Here is a 21945-nt window from a genome sequence, read left to right as displayed (position 1 = left end):
GGGGGGGGGGGGGGTCTAAGAAAAAATTTCAATTATCAAAGAGGCTGAACGGTGGGTCCAAAATAGCCTAAAATTAGTAAGGTAGTTTAAGGACGGCCTTTTAAGCATTGACGAGAATACAAACTATGAATACTGAATAAGCAGCAAACAAACCGATTAAGTTCATATTTAAAATGAATGCCCCATTCTTGAAAAAGCAAGATCCCTAAATCTCTAAATTCCTGAAAGAATTTTGTTGTGTCGAGCAGAAATATTATGATCATCCTTTGAATGCTCTTCAACAATGCGGCCTTTAGATTTGAAAAGGAAGGGTACATTACACCGATAGGACAGAGGGTCCAAAGTTTACATCGATTCCAATGGGACTTTTAGGGCGTAAGTTGGGTCCGTATATCTCAGCGAGTCCTGGGCATTGTGACTCCAGAGAAAAGGAATGACACCCACAAGAGGCCCCTATTGTGGACAAGCATTGTATTCGCGGGGTATCGTTGGCAGGCTCAAGACAGACTGAAGTCACTGCGAAACTGTCGCCAGGATCGCTTTCTTCAAAAATTTGCATTTTCTTCGGAAATTTGCATTTCCTTCGAGAGGAGAAAAGTTCCTTGTTTCGAGAGGGTCTCGATTTCAGTCTGACAGCCTCGACGCATTGTCTCACGAATTCGCCATTGTTGTTGGTACTTCCGTTCTTTGTTGGCCAGCCTGTCAACCCGGTCACGCCACCTTCCGACAATTCGCGGCCAATTTCCTAGGGTTATCTTGCACTTTTAGACAATAGGGGACCTCACCTGCTGCACCAGGGCCCTATTGACACTTCGAGGATCCAAAAGGGACCCAGAACAGAACCGACACGCTCGTTACATATGAAATCGCATGGGATTCCCCTTCGAAAGGAGCCGCTAATTATCAAAAGTATCATTTATTACCCAACCAGAGAACAACGCTGTCCAGCATGGGGTTTCTTCAAGACAACTAAGCTTCCATGCATAAATAAGATTAAGTTTTTTTTAAATTCAATTTTGAATCAGGGGTCGTACTTAAATTACGTAACGGATTATAGGCCTTCTCTAAAACCCCCACCCCCTAAGGGGGGCTTAGAGCTTGGCAGGTTAAGACTCTTATATATACAAATTTTTATACATATATAATTGATATTTTAAAGAATTTTTCAAAATAATTCAAGAACAAGAATTTGCAAGAGAATGTTGAATTTTCTACCAAAAGGGATGAATTCTCAAAAACAAAGTTTAATCGTTTATATTTCAAGCAGAAAAAAATTGTATTTCGACGCAAGAAAATGAATTTTCAACAAACAAAAAAACAAAGAATTTCCAACAAATAAAGATTTTCCAGTCGAGAAGGAAAAAATGGCATCCAAATTGTTGAACCTTCAAGCCAAATGACGAATTTTCAGCATAAAAATTGAATTTTTAATATCAAAATAGGAATTTTTAGCCATAAAATGAATTTTCTACGAAGCGGTTGCATTTTTACCCAAAAAGATTAAATTCCAATCCAATAACAATATTTTTCTCCAAAAAAGAAAATTTTTGGACTAGAAAAGAACATTTTTCAATTTTCATCCAGAAAATATCTCAGTTTACTTTGAACACCAAATTATAAATCTAAAAGAAAACCTAATTTTCTACAGAATGGTTGCATTTTTGACAAATCAGTTGAATTTTCAACTAAAGAGGATGTCTTTTTAAGAAAATTGATAATTTTTCAAGAAAAAGGTAGCATTTTCATTTAAGAAAGATGAAGTTTCTACTCAAACTGATGAATCTTTGAATAAAAGATACAATTATTTCGACAAAACAAAATTCAACTTGCATCCAAAAAAGGTTTCAGTTAACCTTTTGTTAATAAAGTAGGAATTTTAAACAAAAAGTAATTTTTTTTGTAAAATAGTTAAATACTCAAATAAAAAAATAAATTAAAAAAAAACATAAATCGTTCATCCTATAATTACATTTTTTAAAGAGGATTGATTTTATACCAAAGAGAAATAATTTTTAAGAAAATATATGAATTTTTAGCACAAATGGAATAGTAAATTTATCAATAAAGAAATATTTTGTGACCAATAAAAACCATTTTCAACAAAAAAGTAGAATTTAAAAAAAAATTAATTTCTGACTATAATAATGAACTTTCAACTAAACAAAATGATGATTATCAAATTAATTCAACCTTCGAAAAAATAGTCGTCTTTTCTACCAAATTTTGAATTTTTGAATCTAGAATATACAAAGTTTTTACAAAATTGTTTAGCTTTCAATAAAAACGTTAATTTTTGACTGAAAAATACATTTGTAACCAGACTATTGCAAATTTACACTAAAAAATATGAAAAATAAAAAAAAAGAGGTGAACTTCGAAAACAAAAAGACAAATTTTCGACGAAATAGTTTAATTTTAAATTAAATTTTTTATTTAAGAAAGAAGGTAATATATTGCTTGAAATTACACTATTTTGTTAAAAATTAGTTTGTTTATTAAAAATTAATTTCCGAAACTAAGAATTTTACTATGTGGCTGAAGATTAATTTTTTGAAGAAAATTCATATTTTTGGGTGAAAAATTCAACTTTTTTGTAGAAAATAGATTTTTACCTTAAAAATTCAACTATTTGGTTATGAATGTAATTTTTCTGTTACTCTGCTTAACATTCAAGTGTTTTTGTACAATTTGTCTTTTTGGGTTAAAAATTCTATTACTTTGGTAGAAAATCAAAGTTATTCGTATAAAATTAACCTTTTTTTTTTGTACAAAGCTTGTATTTTTTATTTGAAATTTCAACATTTGGGTGAAACTCTTTTCCTCACTAAGAAAAAAATATATCTTGATTGAAAATTCTACTCTTGTTAAAAAATCTTGTTTTATTAGTTTAAAGTTCCACTTGTTGGTTGATCCATAAGAAACATTAAAATTTTACCAAACTCCAAATCGTCTTACATGATTTTTGGATCACCAATAAATAAATTCACAAAAGTAAAATGTATTTGCCAAATAGTAAATTTGATAGGAGGGTATGGGAGATCAAAATGTACACCCCCTTTGGTTATTCCAATGAGAATCTTTTATAAATTAATTATGCCAGTTGCGAAGCAATAAGCCAAATTTTGCAAACCCTTTTTTTGTCATTGAATTTTTTTATGATAATTAAATTTCAAATACAGGTAGAAAATATTTATTCCCCTGTTCTTCACGTTTGTATTCAAGTTGCTCAACATTCTTTGAAAATATTCGATTGATTCTGCCATAACCACGTTATTCTCAGCGAACGCTAACCCACGTACCTTCACTGAAAAAAATATTGCATAAACTACTGACCAGAAGCATTCGTCCAACTGTGGATAATGGCCCTAAAGCAGCAATTAAAAAGCGCCTTGAGCGCGAAAGGGAGACAAAATGATATTTCCCGAACTGTGTAATAAACAAGCGGAATTACGCTGCGGGATTCAACCACAATTCACCGGATTGTTGTGCTTTCACATACGCGATTTTTTTTTCATTTTTTTTTTTTTGCATCAGAGCGCCGCGGTACAGGACACTGAATTTTCGATACAAATATCGGGTTACTCGGTGGCGCGCTGAACATTTACCCTCATGTACAGGAAAAGCCAGATTTTTCCGACGTGTATGATGTGGTCCATATTGGTGTAACCAAATATCGGATTTACGATTACGTGTCTCGCGCATCTGTCAATAAATGTGTTCCCCGAATATTTTTTTCGAGAATTTTTACTATTCTGATGGTGGGGAAAAAATTCAATGATGGAATTAATCCAATTCCCGTTCGTATGATCGGTTTAAATTACTGCTGAAACATTTTTGAAACAATGTGTGGGAATTGGATTTCCAGAACGTTGTTTTCAATTACTGTCTTCATTTTCATAGACACAAATAAATATTGCAAACTGGTCAACAATTTTCGAATTTTGGAATATGCAAACAAAACAGAATCATTATCAATCGAAGGAATTATGAAATTTACCAAATTTGAGCAAGTTGTATTTTCTATAAAAGAAGGTTTTTCTTTTGATAAAAATAATAAATTTCAATCAAAATTTTGAATTTTCAAACTTAAAGAAGAGATTTTTAAAAAACAGTCACAATTTTATTCAAAGTTATAGTTTGCTCAACCAAAAAAATGAATTTTTAACCAAGAAGATTAGTTTGATTCGAAAAAGACCAATTTTCAACAAAATACATCAACTATGGGCCAAACAGTTGCATTTCAGTTTCTGCCAAAAAAGACGAATAAAAAAAAACTTTAACCTAATAGTTGATTTTTCTACTGAATTATTGAATTTTTCAGCCAAAGAGTTTTCTACCTCTGAATAATTCTTAAACTTTCATTTGAAAAAATTAATTTTTAACCAAAGAATAATCTATTTTTAACAAATTAGTAGCATTTTCAACCTATAAAGATGAATTATCAAAAATATTAAATGCCTAATATTTCAACTAAAAAATGTTATTATTTCGAATCAAAGACAGTTTACTTTTTAACCACAAATTTGCATTTTTAACCAAAAAATTGATTTCCTACAATAAATACAAATAATTTTAAACAAAATACATAAATTACTAACCAATTAAATTTTTAACCCAGAAGGATTAATTTTCTCCCGCAAAAAGACGAATTTACAACAAATTATACACACATTTTTATCGAAATAGTTGATTTTTTAAACTAAAAGATATAAAATTTTAACAAAAAAGGGAACAGTTAAATTTTTTACGAAAAAATAATTTTCCACAACAAGAAAACGAATTAATTTTTCAACCGCGGTTAATTTTATATGAAAAGAAGATTGTTTAGCAAAATACATACATATCTAACCAAGTCTTTAAAGTTTCAAGTAAAAAAAATTAAGTTTTTTTCATCAAAAATGGAATGATTATATTTCGAACTGAAAACATTAGTTTTTAACAAAAAATATGAACTTCTAACCAAGAATATTAGTTTTTTCAAAATTACAAATATTCAAAAAATTAAACAAATTTTGAACCAAACAGTTTAATTTCAACCAAAAAGATTGATTTTATACCGAAAAGGATTAATATGTCCACTGAATAAATAAATTTGTAACCAAATAACTGAATTTTCTACGAAGAAGATTAATTTTGTACCAAAACAGACGAATTCCATCAATTCTTAAACTAAAAAAGATCAAATTTTTCACCAAAACACTAAAAAATATTTTCATTTTAAATTTAAAAAAGATGATTTTTAACCAAACAGTTGAATTGTCAACTAAATTGTTAAAATTTCAGTTTAAAAAATTAGTTTTCAAGTTTTAAATGAGTTGATTTGAATAAAGAAGAAGCATTTTTAACAAACCAGTTTAATCCTCAACTAAAACGAAATAGTTTTCAACTAAAAACATTTTTCATTCAAAAACATTTCTAAAAGAAATACTCCAATGAACATTTTAAAAATAATCCCTAAAAGATAAAATAATTTTAAATAAAAAATTCTCCTAATTGCAAATTTGAAAATAACGAAGAGCATTTTTTTTCATTATGTTGGTTTAAAAAAATAGCTTTTTCTTCATTCAAGAAAAGCTAAGAGAAAGAGGCTTAATTAAATTTTGAAAAATCTTTACATTAATTGTGAACATTTTTAGGGGCTTGTGACTTTTCTACTGTTGAATGTGCATTGGAAAACAGTTTGAATAGTGTGGACAACCTTAAATCTAAGCACAGTATATTTTTTAATTTTGAGTTTTCTATTAAAAAGAAACGTAATTTCCCAGATTTATTTATTTGTTCCATTATAATTTTGCGAGTAGAAAAGCTTCGATTACCTGAAAAAAATTAATAGTGCTATTTCATTCAGTTTTGAAAAAATTACTTAAAGTCTATCTACTTAATTTTTTTTCTATGAACTCAACTGCATTTAAACAAATTATTTGAATACACATTTTGTAAACAATTTACAAAGAAATTATTTTTACCAATATGTGCGATGAAATTTTAAAGATTTATTTAAAAATGTAATTCAGCTGCAGAGTTTCATTGTCAAGTAAATAATTACAATATTTTACAACTAGATTGTACCATTTTTTTAAATCATAGGTGTCATACGTTGAATACGTTGATAAAAATGTCCGCCTACAGAAAATTTGTTTATTTGTTATTATATATTATTTATATATAATATTTACATTATTTACATTTAACCAACAAAAATTTCCAATGAAAAAGAATAGTCTAGAATAGCTTGCTTAACGTTCAATCTGAATTATAGTTCCGCAACGAAAATGATCTCGAAGAGGGCGCCACGTCCCACGTGAGTCGTATGTGTTTACCGTTCAGCTCGAGAAAACACAAATTCATTGCGCTAACAGCAACCACGATTACTATATGAAATCGATATTAAATTCATGATTAACAACTTTTGACACAAGTAAATAAATAAAATTGTATTTTTTCTTTATCGAGGTGGGAAATAATGCTTTTCGAGATGAAGAGGGTTGGCAATAAGTTATTGAAGGGAACATCGCCTCGCTGGCAGATCGATAGTGAGATATGTGTGTGGAATATTCAGCGAAAAAGATTAGCGCGTGCATCCGATTAGGTGTTTTCATCGCAGCGAATAACGGCGACGATAAAATCACCTTCTTGGCTTCTTACGCGGCGAAAGGGTCCGTAAACTTTCGTACCTTTCATGATGGAATCGTAACGCGCGAAAAGCGTGACGGTTCTCGAGGGAAAGCGCCTCAAGCGTCCAGGTGCCTTCAAGACGTATCTTATCGTCCGACAAGGACGCATGGTCATAAGCGCACTTTTTCTCCGAGAGAGTTCATTCACTTCAGAAAGTAGTGCATCCAATTTAGGTAATAAATTATTAATGGGAAATTATTTCTAAAGCCAGAGATAAAATTAAAATCACTAAAATCCACTTTGTAACTACCTTAATTAAAAACCCTTCTGTACAAAATTTAAAAACTGCGAGCTAAAAGCAGAGCATTTCAGTTTCCGCTATTTATAAATCCTCGCCGGACTTTCATAAATGCGATAGCTCTTTGGAAAAACAAATAATTTGCCCGCGTGCCTCTTCATATTTTTTTATATCTCGACTTTGAAAACTCGTGTAATGGTTCAGAACATCCAATAAAATCTGTTATCAAACCATCCTTGAATGTCCCAACAATTTAATTTCTGCAAAAAATAAAATAACAAGAAACTTGTCTAAAATTGACCAACCCCCAAAACAAAATTGTACCCTCCTCGGCGTGATTTATCCTACCGTCCTTAATTGCAATCCGTCGTGACTCAGGAACGTTAGGTACAAAGTGTCGGGACATTGAAAGGTGTTCCTTTGGTCCATTGGCGTTGGGGGCAGCAGCAGGTTGATGGATGCCGTCTTCTCATGAGAAAATTCGTATAGTAGGGATACTAACGCTCTGCGACGACAATGTGTCGGTAGTGGGGGGCGGGGGGTGGCTATCTCGAGGGCGTGGGGGTAAGTGAGTATCTGTGTGGCAGGACTCTTTACGACGATCCTAGGTGGCACCAAGCTGCAGCGAGAAAGAGAGAACAGGTGAAAAGAGGCCGATACGAGTGAGTGGGAGTGAGAGAGAATGAGAGTGGGAGGGAGAAAGAGATACGAGCCGCGAGACACTGTCGAGAGAGCGGATGTGGGAGAAGACGACTGCGCGGAGTAGGGGGTCCATCCACACGCAAAGCTAACCTCTCTCTTTTCCTCTCTTCTGTTGCAGCGCTCGCGCGACTGTCAAGCCTCCACGGAGGCGGCGTTGGTGGGGATGTCGCCTCCAGCCCACGAGCCGCTGGTAGGGAGGACAAAAGCGCCGGCGGGAGGGTAAGGCAAGCAGCCGGTGGCGGCGGTGGAGGCGCCGATGGTGGGGAGCTGACTGTCGCGGAGAAGGAGGAGAGGCCACCGGCTTCAGAGACTGTCGAGCCGACGGCCGCGTTTGACGTCGCATCCCTAGTCCTCTACGGCTCGCGCGCTTTGCCGATACGGCTTAAGATCCTACTCGATCAGTTGTTCAACCAATTGCCCCACACACAAGTGACGCGTCTTCTAGCCGCCTTTGGCTGGACTCACGAGGATTACACAAGAGGATACATACTGCAGGTGAGTTTTTCCTTTTTTCAAATCATCATTAACCTCCTATCATCTCTTCCTGTCATTATCAGAAATTTATGACAATCCTCTTTAATTGTTTGAAGCAAGTCCAGCTGTCATTTCTTAACAATTGGGACGTGACAGTTCTGTCAAATTTACCTGTTATTCAAAATGTTCTCCAGCGATGGAGTACGTCTTTGGGGGCATGCTCACACTTTATTGGGCTGCTTCGCAATACTTAAAAAAGTTCTTTCTTGAGAGTTCGATGCTTGTTACTAATATTTTTTTTGATCGTCACTTTCCTACTCGCTTTAACTTTTACTAACTCTATACTAACTACTTCAAACTAGAATTAGTGGGATATAATGTGACTGGAATCGGGGAAGTACAACGCAAGTGTTGAGTGAAACCGCGAGTGACATTTCGAAACAGGAGTTAAACCGCGTGGCACGAAGTAAAGGCCAAAGTGTGAAGGAGAAAGAGTGCAAGTGAATCGCGTGTGAACATGTGAAAAAGGATTTAAAGATGAAGGAGAGTGTAAATCTGCAGTCTAGAGTTGATTGCGGAAATGTCATGAGGATGAGAAGCGACGGAAGCTGATGGGACACCTGTGAAGTCTCGAGGTGTCACTGATTAGGATGGGATTTAGACTTCTTAAGCGATTCACCTTCCGTCGGATGTGTTGTCAAGATTAGAAGCAGCAATCTTTGAAGTTCATCAGAGATCTCTTGTGCCAAATCTTCATCGGAGGTGGAAATCTTCATGGAGGTTTTCCCGAAAATGGAAATGTTCACCGAAAGTGACAATATCTTCAAAGAATCGAGTCAGGTGTTTTTAAAAAGATCGAGATCTTTTTCAAATCTTCTGCTGACTTTTCTTTTAAGGCTCGGAGTTTGACATTCACTGGTACCGAAATCTGAAGAAATATCAAAAAGTCAGATGATGTCGAACTGTCAATATTTTAAAAATGCTTGATTTTTTCAAGGTCTGATATTTTTTCGTCTTTGAAATCGTCAAAAATGTCGTGATAGTTTTTTAAAATTGATGTGAGGTGGTGTTTTTCATAAAAATCAATCTTAAATTTCATGTCAACATGTGCAATTTTTGGCTTTCGCGAAGTCTGATACAACGTCATCTTTGAAAATGCCGAAAATTGTAGTTAATTTTTTCTTTACATTAATGTAAAGATTCTAAAGTATATGATGTCATTAAACAAATTTGCTGAAAATCTTTGCAAAATTGATTCAAAGTAAATACAGGACTACATCACACGATGTGCAATTGTAGAATTTCAGCATTTTAAATTTTACTATAATGTCACTCTTGAAAAGCACAAATTGTAGTCTTTGTTTTTGGTTGTTGTGAAATATTTTCTTATGAATTATTGTGATGTCTGCAAATTTAGTCTATTTCAAATTTCACTAGAATGTCATATGCTTAAAAACATCAAATTTGCATTAAAGTTTTCTGCAAATAATCAAAAACTGTAATTTTACAATTGAATAAGGTATTCTCAGAAAATATAAAATTAATTAAAATACAGTGATGGACGAGGACAACTCTGATGTGACATTTCATATTTTGTTCACATTAAAACACATCACCTGTACATTTGATAGTTGAATCTAAATACGGTTTCATGAAGATTAATGTGTTTTTCAATGGGCAACTGGTTCAACATCATTGGACTTAGATAAAATTCAAAGTTAAAACCACAAAAAAGTCAGTTTTTTCAACGTTGTCATGAAACGCATGACTTTCTAAATTGGTAGCAAAGAGACCCCCAAGAAAGTGACTTAGGCAATGAGAAATGTGAACCTTCATCAATCAGCAAGTGAATTCTGATCGTCGGATAATCTCTAACACATTAAGGACAACATATCTAACATGATAATAACCTCTAATTTTGTCATCTTATGTCGCTACTTTCATATTACAGCAAATTTACCAATCTTGTCGGAGTTATTTCTGAAATATGATTCATGTGATGGTTTTCCAAAGGGCAAGTGATTCATCATCATCGGATCCAACATAAAAAATATCTACATGACAAGATTCGATGTCGCCTCTAAAGAAGGATCAAAGGATCGCCGAAGATTCTCATGCCCTTCGAAGCTTGCACTTCGATCTCAGGACGAGTAGGGAACGTGAGGAGCATTAGAAAACGGGGAGTATCCGTGTAAACTGAATTGCGCTGACGTTAGCGTGAAATTAAGCGCATGGAAAACCGGTTTCTTGGTACATACTGCGCGCTGGTGCTTACGCGCGGTTCGTCTCGGTGCCGCGTGTACGTGCCGGTGGAATTTATATCGAGATAACTTTTGCGCTCGAGTGTATGGCTGGAATATGTCTAAGTTATTGCATTTGTCACGATAACCATGAAGGGTGCCGATACTCTCTCCTATATAGTTAAAACGGCGGCCCTTTAGAAAAGGAAACTCCTGATTCCTTCAGTGGATAACCTCGATTCTTTACTTCTACTACTCTCGGTTATTGCTCGACCTGAGCGTAGGTGGATCGCGAGTGTAAGTTAATGATTAACGCATCGCGGTTATCGTAGGTCCAGGAAATACGTCATCTCCCAGGACAAAGAAAATGTAAACAGTCGATGTCTAATCAACTAATTTCATATTCGAAATGATAAGCTCCTCCGGTCTCTAAATTGTATTTCGTGGAAACGATTGTGCTGGAAGCAGAACTCGATACATCGAGAAGGTCCTGGATGGATTTGAAGTAAGTGGTGTCGGACTTTCCGCGAGATTCGCGAGTGGAAACCAGTTTCGCTCGAGAGTGCAGTACCAGTGTGGAATTCAGAGATTTTACACGCGGTAAAGTGGCCGTTTACTGCGAGTTCGTCCATCTCGAGAGAAGAGGATGGAAGAGGAGAAGAGACCGGAGTCGCATTTGCTTCAAAGATTTACGAGCAAACGTATCGACTTGCTCGTTGTATACGCGTCACGAATCGACGATGCTTCCAGCATTGCGCGATAAAACCCAAGGAATTTCGAATGGATTGCCTCCGCGGCTTCCAGCCACCCTGAGACGGCAGGGAAGCATAACGGATCCAGCCAAGATGAGGATCGAAACGCGAAACGATCTGGTTCCGGGAAGGTTCGCGAAAATCGTCGGTGAAGTCGTATTTCCTTGAGCACCTTTAACTTTGTAAGACTTCCTACTACAGCATGAGAACTAACTTGACTGATACTTGATGGATCACTATCATCCAAAAAATGTTCATTAACATAAAATTAGATCGTTTCTTTATGAATACTAATGGCATTCGTGTTTCTGTTTTCTTACTTTACACATTTGGCAAAAAAGTCATTCAAAGTCGACTCAGTGTTTTCTTCGGGAATTTGGGAGACATAATTGCGAAAAATTTGAGTGTCTCCACTCGTGGGAGATGGATGTTGTATGAGTTAAGAAAGTCCTACAAAAAAACGTGTTTCATATGTAAATTATCGTCCGGTCCTTTAGGTGCAACAGAGAACGATGGGAACGGGATGGATGACTGCGGTCTTGGTGTTACGTATATCAACGGCAGTTATGTTTTAAGGGATTGCCCGCGGCTCGTCAAATTATATTATCATATGCTAATATCAATATTGAGTATACAGGGCGATTCCTCGCGAGGTACTCGAATCCTGAAAAAACAAACCGGCTCTTTGGTAGAAGAGAAGCGGAAAGTATGCCGACGCGACTATTCAGAGAAAAGCGACAAAAACTTTCGCGCTGATAGTAAAATTTAACGATTTAAACGCGTAGATTACTGTTATGCGGATAATAAATCTTTACTGCTGGTTACAGAAAAGGAGCGAGAAAATTGCTCTGGTAGAAATGACATTTGGAAATTAAAAGCCTTTCGCAACCAGATGAAAAAAGGTTAAAAGTGTCGTTAAGTCACACCTTTTTATTAGGTTTTCTTCTGGGAACTTAACAGGTATTTCTTGCATAAATTTACTTGATGAGCCTCTTAGCGTTATTTCAAATAGGGAAAGGATTGGACGTTAAATTACGGAAGGTTCTCCCTGAAGAGCAACTTCTTACGCTCCGTTTGGTAGGCACCTTGGTCTCTCTTCCGTTTCCGCTTCCGAGACTCGGCTCTGCATAATAGATAATTAAATCGGGAGTCATATAAAGGTCGAGCGAGTCGCCTTTACTCTCCTTCTGCATATCATTGAGTTTTTTTAAATTTGATTGTTGTAGAACGTATAAGTTGATTATTCCGTGCGCTCGTAATGAGCGACGAATAATGACGTGTCTCTAACGAGTAAATACGTTTCAAGATAGACGGAAGGAGGGAGAGAACGCGGTGGCTGCAATCCAATTTAAAGGCGGATATCCAGGCGAGATCTTCACGATTTCTACACACGAAGAAGACAGAATCAGCGACCGTGAAATCATATGCAATGTCCAGTCACGGGTGGCACCTTCGATTGCCTCTCTTCCTCTCAGGGAAAACGCTCAGTTCTCCGCTCGAGTCCCCGTCAACTAATCCTCCAGATGGCGCCAGCGACTGGAACTTGTACGCGCGAACTATCACGGGAGAACCGATGTTGCTCCATATCGTGGAAATAGTCACTTTGCGTTTTGAAATTTCTTTTATTTCAACGATCTGATACATTTTTTAACGATTTTTTTCAGGGGTTCAGTTTTTAACTATTTTTCTTATTTAGAAGCAGTTCTATTGAAGAAAAAATTTATTTAGGACTTGTTAGAACTGATGGATGATTTGCATCACATTTAAGGCACTTTGATATTCTCTTTCTAATTAAGTATATATTAATTCTCACGTTTTATATTTCACAGTGAATCCCAGACATCTTTTTTATCTGAATTTGGATAAGAACGTTGCAAATAATTGATAAAATTATCCGACGTCGGATAGTTTTTATCCGCCGTGCGATAAAAATGATCCAACTTCAGATAAAAAATATCCTGGAACTTTATTATGATGATTCAGAATGTATAGCATTGTAATTTGTCTAACTTTCCGAAAAAACGAAAATGCAGCATGAAAATATATTAATAGCGACAGTAAAAATCTTAGTAACCAACAAAATAAGATTTTGTCAAAAGAGCGAACAAAAGCATTTTTTTAAATCTAAATGGATGTGGAAGTTGAAAATCTGAAAGTGACACAAACCAAAAATGAAAAATGGCTCGGCTATGGAGTGTGATAAAAATTCAATTTCCAGTTTAGGAAATAAATATACGCTCTTAAGGTATTAAATGTTTGATTAAGGATCAAAAGTTTGGTGTAAAAAAGTTACCGGATTCCGTGAAATTTCACTTAAATCATTGAGATTAAAATTTCATGGGGGTTTTCAATCGGCTTTGGATAACGATAAAAAATTTAATTTTTCATAAAAATTATAAATGTACTTCAAAGATGATCGAGATATCACAATTTCACAGAAATTTTTCATGCATAAAAAAATTCTGCTAAGGTTACAGGATTTTTAGTTAAAATAGGGACAGCATAGATTTTCTGTAAAGTTTACCGAGTTTTCTGCAGAGTGTAAAAAATTATCAGTTATTTTATAAATTTATGGATATATTTTGTAACGTATACTTAAAATTTGTGTCAAATTAACAGCTTTAGATTGTAAAATCTAATCAAACAGTCTGTTCTTGGGTCTATTTTGCTTTAAAAAGTAGTAACGGTTTTTGAAATTGATTATTTTCTTTCAAAATCATTGAAAATGTTGTAAATAGTACCTATAATTATAAAAATAACTACAACCCTTCAATGAATTTCAATCCTCTGAAAATATTTTGACTAGTTTTGAATAATAACCACTCAGTTTTATAGACCAATTTTTTTATCATCTTACGCCAATAAAACAATTGTAACTTATTATCTTTAATAATTTATTGAAAATCTAAAAATAGGCTTTAAAGTTATAAAATAAATAATCGGAAATAATAAAAAAATTTGATTATACTTTCAGAAGTCAGAATCTCGTCCCTAAATGTAAATTCCAGTTATAAAATGTTTCTCTTCCATGAAAAAAAGTTAAAGAATAATATTTTTTACTAAATAATAATTATTTCGTTTCTGTAGCTTGTATACATTTGTTTTCTATAACAGCATTATTTTATTGATTCGGTTTTAGTCAATGACTGTTTATTTTCTCGGATACATCATTCTCTTGCACTGTATTTGTCAATGTTTTATTTAAATTAAATTTCACTTTACCAATAAAGTTTCCCTTCGATCATTGAAGATCATATCACACTTAAAATTTGTTTGATAAAAAAATTAATAAAACTGAGACGAAAAATAGTTATTAATAATAAGGAATTTTTTAATTGTTTCCAGTTCTCCTATGAATCGGAAATTTTTTTCCAGAAGTAAGGCTCAGATAAATTTGGTTTCTAGTTGAATAAAAACGTTGCAAACAATTGACAGCTTCAATTATCTAGCCTATCCATTATTAACAACGTCTTTATATAAGTTCAGATACAAAATATTTCTGTAATTTACTGTTTTCAAATAACAGAAAAATTTGTATTAGAGAAAATTTTAAGATGAAAAAAATTTTCGTTTTCTGGAAGAAAAACATTTAGTGTTTTACATTCATCAGTTTTTTCTCCTCGACTTTTTAACTTTCTTGTAACCGAATTAATTACAATATTCTATATTTTTATATCATCATATTTTTTTAGCAAGCAAATTTTATTATATAAAAATAATGTATACGGGAAGTATCAATATTACATTTCTTTAGCAAGGATTACATTACAAATTATTTTAAAAATACAAATATTTAGACTCCTTTTTCTATTTTTATACTGAATTTATAAAACCTCAATGAGCAATCCTTCATAGGAACCCAACGCATATGCTCAGGAGTCAATTGATTTACCCGACGGCAAACTTATCTTCGCGATAAACATTTAAGTGGATGATTTTATCTCTAATTGGATGATCGCAACATATAATTCTGACAGATTAGATCAAAGGAAGCTTCACTATTAATGACGCCAACACATTTATAACAAGTCTTAGGTAATCTGAAATTTTACATATCATAATAAACCAATAAACTCAAACAAAATAAAATTATTTCCATACATGAAGTTAGAGAAATCTCTTTTTTTAGCTTCACTCTCACATTGCCATTCCACGTCTCACGAATCTATAAAATGTTTTCAGCAAAAAAGAGTCTTTTTTGCTGAATGCAAATTGCTTCTGGAAAATTGGGCTATTGTGGAAATAATGCAATCCACTTATCGACAAAGTGTCATATAATAATAAATTTTGCGTCGTGAAAATTAGCATATGGATTTCGTAAAGCGCGAGTGGTTTTTCACATTCTCGAGATAAATTTGACGCAGCCACACCGTGCGACCCGAATTCCATCTTAGCCTCTTGTCGCGCGTGACGAATGCTGCCGTTTCTGAAGGAGCCTCATTCGCGTGCGAGATTGAAATTCGAGTCCCACGGTACGGTAGTCCTCTTGCATTCTCAGACTGGGGTCGTTTAAGTTCCTCCACTACATTTACGTAACGACGATGTTTAGCTGTTTCGCGGAACTCTTCTGACTGTGAATCACTGAGGGCGCGCGTCACGCACTCCACCTGATCAATCCAAATCTCCGCTGGAGAATGGCGGAAACAGTGGGAAACCCAACCCTCCATTATTCTTCTCACAATCAGTGCTTAAAAAAAAGAATGATCTATTCCCACCAAGACTCAAGGTCAAATACTTATTCCTGATTCAGTGAATAGCCACAACCCAATTTCATCCAATTAGAACTTTGAAAACAGAATACTTCCCACTGGAAATGTTGGGTAGGGAAATAGTTCAGAAATAGCATAGGTGTCAGTTACTCACAAACGGAAATCATAATGGGATCATAAGAGTTTACGTTTAAACACGCGCTGGTAAAACCGTGTGCCCACGCTGTGCGGTCTTCTTACGTGCCGTTAAAGCAATATACACGGGACGCAAAAGCGTCGCGGCGCAAGGCGTCCTGCGTTACGTCGAGTTGGCTGGAATGCGTAAATAAACAAAGCGAGAGTCGGATGAACGCAGAAAGTGAAGGGAAGATGCTGAATATGCTGCAGCGTCAAATTTATAAGGACCTCATGACGTCTCTAGACAAAATCTCCCAGCAAGAAATTTACGGAAGACCCGAAAATAAAGAATGTGTCTTGGATTGAAATACGACTCTTAGAAAACAAGATATTTCGTAGAATTAATCTTTTAAATACCGGTAACCGTGACAGATCTTTTTTTCTACTGCTTTACTTTGTAGCTTCCGTCTCTGGTTGCGTATCTCACTTTTTAAATTACCCGTTTCCCGTTTCATTGTTTTCTAATCTGAAGAAGGCGCAATGATAAAAAAATCTTGTCTGCCAAGTTTCTTTAAATAATTATTTCGTTATGCAAGACTGAATATTAATTAACCCGATCTCAAAATGATTTTCTGGTTTGCAAAAGTCGATTCCTCTATCTGACCCAGGCTTGTCCAAATAAATGCACTTGATCATACTTTGTTTAATAATGCAATGACTAACAATTGTATTTTTTTCAATTTCAGGACTCGCAGAACGGCCCTGTGCTGGACCGATGGAGTATTTGCTCGGCTGAGGAGGAACCGCTGGTTTTACAGCAGTTCCTCAGATTCGCCGAGACGCGTCCCTTCGTGCAGCAACTGCTTCTGGCCGCGGGAACGCCAGGTTCGGATGCTATGTCACCTAGCAGACGGCCTTCGCCCCCGACGATGCCACTAGCACACCTACCGCCTCCACTTCATCTTCTGCATTGTGGATTGCCTCCAAGTTCGAGATTGCCGCACCCTTTGCCACCACCGCTTCCACCAGCGTCGCATCACTCGATATCGCCAACGACCCAAAAGCACTACTCATCCTCGGCGGGAAATCACGGACCTACAAGCACCGCCAGTTCACCACCTCGAAGCCTAGAGTCGAGTTCACATTTCTCTTCGCCTCTAAATAGACTACAAAGCATGCAGCCCTTCGATTTCCGAAAGCTGGGAACGCTCGGCCTGCCTGCGTTCCCACCGATGCCAACACCACCGGAATCGATGATGCACCAGTCTCGGAAATCGAGACATCATAGTCCACATAGTCCACCTCATCATTCTTCTGCTTCGCAGTTGAGGCCACATGTACAGGTTGCACCAGTCTCGACCTCTGCTTTAACCTACGGTCATTCCCTGGCAGTAGCAGTTTCGTCAGGACAGTTACCACCCAGTTTCCCAGGACACTACCCTTCGCTGATGAGTAAACCTTCGGCAAACAGTACGGGTAGTGGCCTGAGTGGATCGGGCATTGACACACACAGCGGAGGAGAGAAGAGCAGTGATTTTGGATCAGATGATGATGAGGACGATGATGAAAACTCAGGAAGTGCGCTAAATCTTAGCAGACGAGACATTGGGTCCAAGCATGCCGAACATCGATTTTCATCGTTGTCTCTGCAAGCCTCTTCCCTGGGACGACCACCAGGTATTCCTGGCAGGAAACCTCATTCTCCTGGGAAACGTCATCAGTGGGGTGCATCTCCCAACATGCCGCCGAATCTTGGAACGCCTTTCATCAATCCAGCCACTGGAAAGAAGAGGGTTCAGTGCAACGTATGTCTCAAGACCTTTTGTGACAAGGGAGCGCTTAAGATCCACTTTAGTGCAGTTCACTTAAGAGAGATGCATCAGTGCACGGTAAAAGGATGTAGTATGATGTTTAGCTCGAGGAGATCGAGAAATCGTCACAGCGCAAACCCAAATCCAAAGTTACACTCACCCCATCTACGCAGAAAGATTTCTCCTCACGATGGTAGATCGTCAATGGCACATGCATTAGTGTTGCCGCCCCAGGTAGGCCTTCCAGTTCCGCCAAGTGGGTTGAATCATCTTTCATTTGGTTCATTCCCCCTCCTGACTCCACCACCTGATCTCCGTTCACCTGCGTCTTTGTGTGGCCTTGACTTCAAGCACATGGATCCATCTCAAAATCAAAGATCCTATGAGGAGGCTCTACAGCATAGGGCTTCAATAAATGCTGCCTCTAGTACAACGGCTTGCTCAACGTATGCTTATTCAACAACGACGGCGACGACCACGATATCTACGAGAGTTTCCACCAGCACAACTAGTTTATCTGGAGTCTCGCCGACTTCGCAAACTGCAGGTACGATACACGACGGAGAAGATGACGATGATGACGATGACGATGATGGTGGTATCGTTGTTGTGGCTGAGGATGAGTGCAATTTACCCACAAGACTTTCTCTTCGGGACGAGGATGATCAGCCTGCTGACTTCAGTGTAGCCAAAAGACAAAAGCTATTCTTAGGTGAGCATGCTGATGAAGACATCTTGAGCAATCCTGACAGCAACGAGGACAATGACTCCATTGGGAATTTCGACCAGCACTCGTTCTCGATAAATCCACACGCTATGAACTCAACCTTTCACAACCGAGGAGTCCGGAAGAGGAAGTCGCAACATCCCACCAGATGTACTATGCCTGCAGAGGTCCACTCTTCTTCTACCGACGGTGATTCATCTAACGATGCCGTCTTTCAAGATCAGCCTGAGGACATGTCCATGTCTCGACTTGAAGCTGAGGAGCGAAAGAACTCACCATCACCCAGAAACCCGACAGCTCCTCTCGAGAACGAATTAAGTTCTCGATCACCCGAGGTGCGAGACAGGGGCCAGGACTCTGTTACTGTCAGTGGCCGGCGGGAAACCTTGTCATCAGAAGACAACCATGGTGAGGATTTACCGCAGGATGAACCTCGAGATCTGAGTTCCAGAGCAAGCAGCGTCAGGTCGCCCAAGCGACAAGTCACCCCAGAACCAAAGTACGCTTCCAGCACCCAGGAAGCACAATCTCAGGATCCTGAATCCATTCCCCCCGCTTCTTCTCCTTCCAGACTGACACAGGCCGCCGAAGCAGAACGACAGTCGCGAGAACGCACAGAGAGCGAGGGCACGAGGGAAGTCGAGGAGAAGAGCTCAACAGGTACGTCTGAGGAATCCAAGCAGAGGCTGCCAACCGAAGACCCACAACGCAGCCAGGAGGCTGACGATGACTTGGACGCTGAAGAGCCGATGGAGGAGATCGAGGAGGATGAGGAAGTCGCAACCGCGCTACATAATCAAGAAGGTGAGCGTCCCGATGATCCCCCCCGTGCCCCGAGCTCGGTCGACAGCCACCCCACAACTGCCGACGATCTCTCCCTCGACTCCTCGAATGCTTTGCGTCAACTCGAGTCCTTGTCGCAGGGTCGCATGCCGTACATGGGAATGCAGGAGCCATCGAGGTCTGGCCGAGCTTCTACCAGCCCCATCAGCGTTACGATGCAGCAGGATACCACCCTGGACAACTCCTCTCATGGCTCTCGTTCATCAAGCGCCTCGCCCTCCCCAGTGGCCATGGATACGGACAATAGCTTGATTACCTACGCACGCTATGAGAACGGAGGTTTCGTCAGCACCCAGGAGGTGCCTCTGGACCGGGAGAATCCAAGGCGGTGCACCGCTTGTGGAAAGGTGTTCCAGAATCACTTTGGAGTCAAAACTCACTACCAGAACGTCCATCTGAAGTTGATGCACCGTTGCAGCGTGGATGGCTGCAATGCTGCTTTCCCATCAAAGAGGTCAAGGGACAGACACTCTGCGAACCTCAATCTCCATAGAAAGCTGCTCTCGACATCCTCGAGCCCACCTCTCTCAACGAGTCTACCTTCGAGTCTCTCGCCAAGAGTTGAGGACCAGCAGATCAACTCTTCTCTGCTGCACAATGAATTTCTGGCGAGGCTCTATGCTGATGCAGGCATCGGGGCACTTGGAGGCTTCCCTCTATCTGCTGGCCTACCATCGGCGGTAGATCTGGCTGCAAGGATACCTCCACCACATCCTCTGCTCCTACCTCCTCATCTCGGATTTCCAGGTCTTTCCACCTTCGCGAGTCATCTCGCCGGCTTAAATGGTCTCACTCATCAGCACTTGAGTCAGCTGAACCTTTCTGCGATTAGACCGGATTCGCCAATCTCCTCGCCCACTCCTGAGGACCAGAAGGATGAAACCAGGTGTACGATTCCTGGCTGCGATAGAGTCTTCGGTTCGAGAGCCGTCAGGGATGCCCATTCCAGGGATCCGCAAGCACACAGAGACCTCCATATACTCTCGACCAGTGGATCGTGACCGCTTTTGTCCTATCGTGCTTTTAGCCGAGAAGACTATCCTTTACTGTGATGCCAAAATTTATTTCCCGAATGGCTTAACTTTTTTCATCGGCGCGTCGTCGTGCAATATCAAAAGGGGCGTGGCTGAAGTTGGGAAAAGTGGACTGCACAGGGTGCTAACGAAATGTTCTGCTTTTTATTGTGATCTGGAATGGACATCAAATTTTCCATTTTTCTTGCAGAATTCATTACTGTTGTATTCACAAATTTGATGTCAGATTAAATAATACTATTTATCTGAAATAGGCAGAGCTAGCGCCCGTTTTCTTGTCCGCGGAGCGGCAGTAAAATAGAACTCTATTGTACCACAAGGAGGAAGAGTGAAAGAAAAGTGCCTATTTTAGATAAAAGTATCGTATGCACCATAGCAGGAAATTATCTACTATTTATTTTAATGTTTGATGCCCATTCCCGACAGATTTGTGCAAATATTTATTTTCTCTCTAATATCAAAACTAAATTATTCGCGGTTCATGAAATCGACTCGTCGGACGAGCAAACTGTCCAATCTTGTTCCGCCAGAAAAAAATCAAATTTCGCGAGTAAGTTTCGTGACTTCCTCGTTTGTTTATAGCGCGTCGTGATAATATAAAAGGGACAAGAATTAAAAAAAGATAAGACACAAAGAGAGAAAGAGACAGAAAACGAATGAAGATTACGATAATTACGACGCGTCGTTACTTTCCCAAATCGGGTCACGACTTGCGCGGTAAATTTATCGTCGTTGTGATAACGTACGTTGTAGTAAAAATACGTTAATATTTAATCCTCTAAACAATTAGCACTGCTCTTGTATATATACCTAATTGATGTATCGCGTATTAATAAAATTTAAGGACTAGGCTCGAGAATCGTCGACTGGCGATACCGACCACTGCATATTTTGTAAAATAAAAAACGACATACTATAATCGTTAAGAAGTCGAATGAATCGGCGGATTTTGTGGAGAGATTAGAAAAAAAAAAAGATGGGGACTGCGAGACTTTAGGCAGGAAGACGTTTTAGCGTCGAGGGCCGAAGTCGTGCAGTTCATAAGCGGACAAAGATCGACCAGTGAATCAAAGTGACGGACGTCTCACGCTAGATAAATGAGAATAGATAGATTTTATTTATTGTTTCCTAGGAAGCCTATTGCAACACGATACTCTGATAATACCAGCGGCCAGTAGCGGGCACTGCCGCGGAACTTCCTCCCTAGAATTAAATCGTAAATTTTGTGGTAGAACGTACTAATGGAAATTGGTCGCAAAAACTAGGTTTGGCGCATTTTTATCGTTTTATATTCTAATTTTGAAAGTAAACCCGGTGAACTTTGAAGTAGATTTTTATTTTGGTCAGAAAATTCAGTGTCCAATTTTTTAATAGAAGAATTTTCTTTTAGCGCCCAATCGAAGATTTTGTACAACTATTCTGATTTTAAAACTTTTTTTTACGTCTTCGTAAAATTTAAAGGCAGCAATATTTTCTACGTGTCTACTCAGTTTTACGGTCTCGCATAATCGGAACCTATCCTCGCGAAAAAAACGACTTCAATAATAATAACTGTTAAGAACGAAGAAAAAGTCTACAATTGTAATTATGTATAAATTGAAGCGCTACGATGTATATTATATA

General features: G+C 37.8%; 1 protein-coding gene across 1 annotated transcript in view; it reads left to right on the top strand.

Annotated features, from left to right (window-relative positions):
* The window catches only part of LOC117178419, an 873788-nt gene extending 852413 nt beyond the window's left edge, over positions 1 to 21375 (top strand). The window contains exons 4-5 of the mRNA XM_033369846.1: positions 7734 to 8110; positions 16654 to 21375. Coding sequence (XP_033225737.1) covers positions 7734 to 8110; positions 16654 to 20289 — 4013 coding nt within the window. The 3' untranslated portion in view covers positions 20290 to 21375. The remainder of the gene's footprint in view (positions 1 to 7733; positions 8111 to 16653) is intronic.
* Positions 21376 to 21945: the final 570 nt, after the last annotated feature.

This window comes from Belonocnema kinseyi, chromosome 8, assembly GCF_010883055.1.
Source record: "Belonocnema kinseyi isolate 2016_QV_RU_SX_M_011 chromosome 8, B_treatae_v1, whole genome shotgun sequence".
In the NCBI taxonomy this organism is placed as follows: domain Eukaryota; kingdom Metazoa; phylum Arthropoda; class Insecta; order Hymenoptera; family Cynipidae; genus Belonocnema; species Belonocnema kinseyi.
The sequence above is the reverse complement of the archived record's forward strand: the minus strand, read 5'-3'. Positions and strand labels throughout refer to the sequence as shown.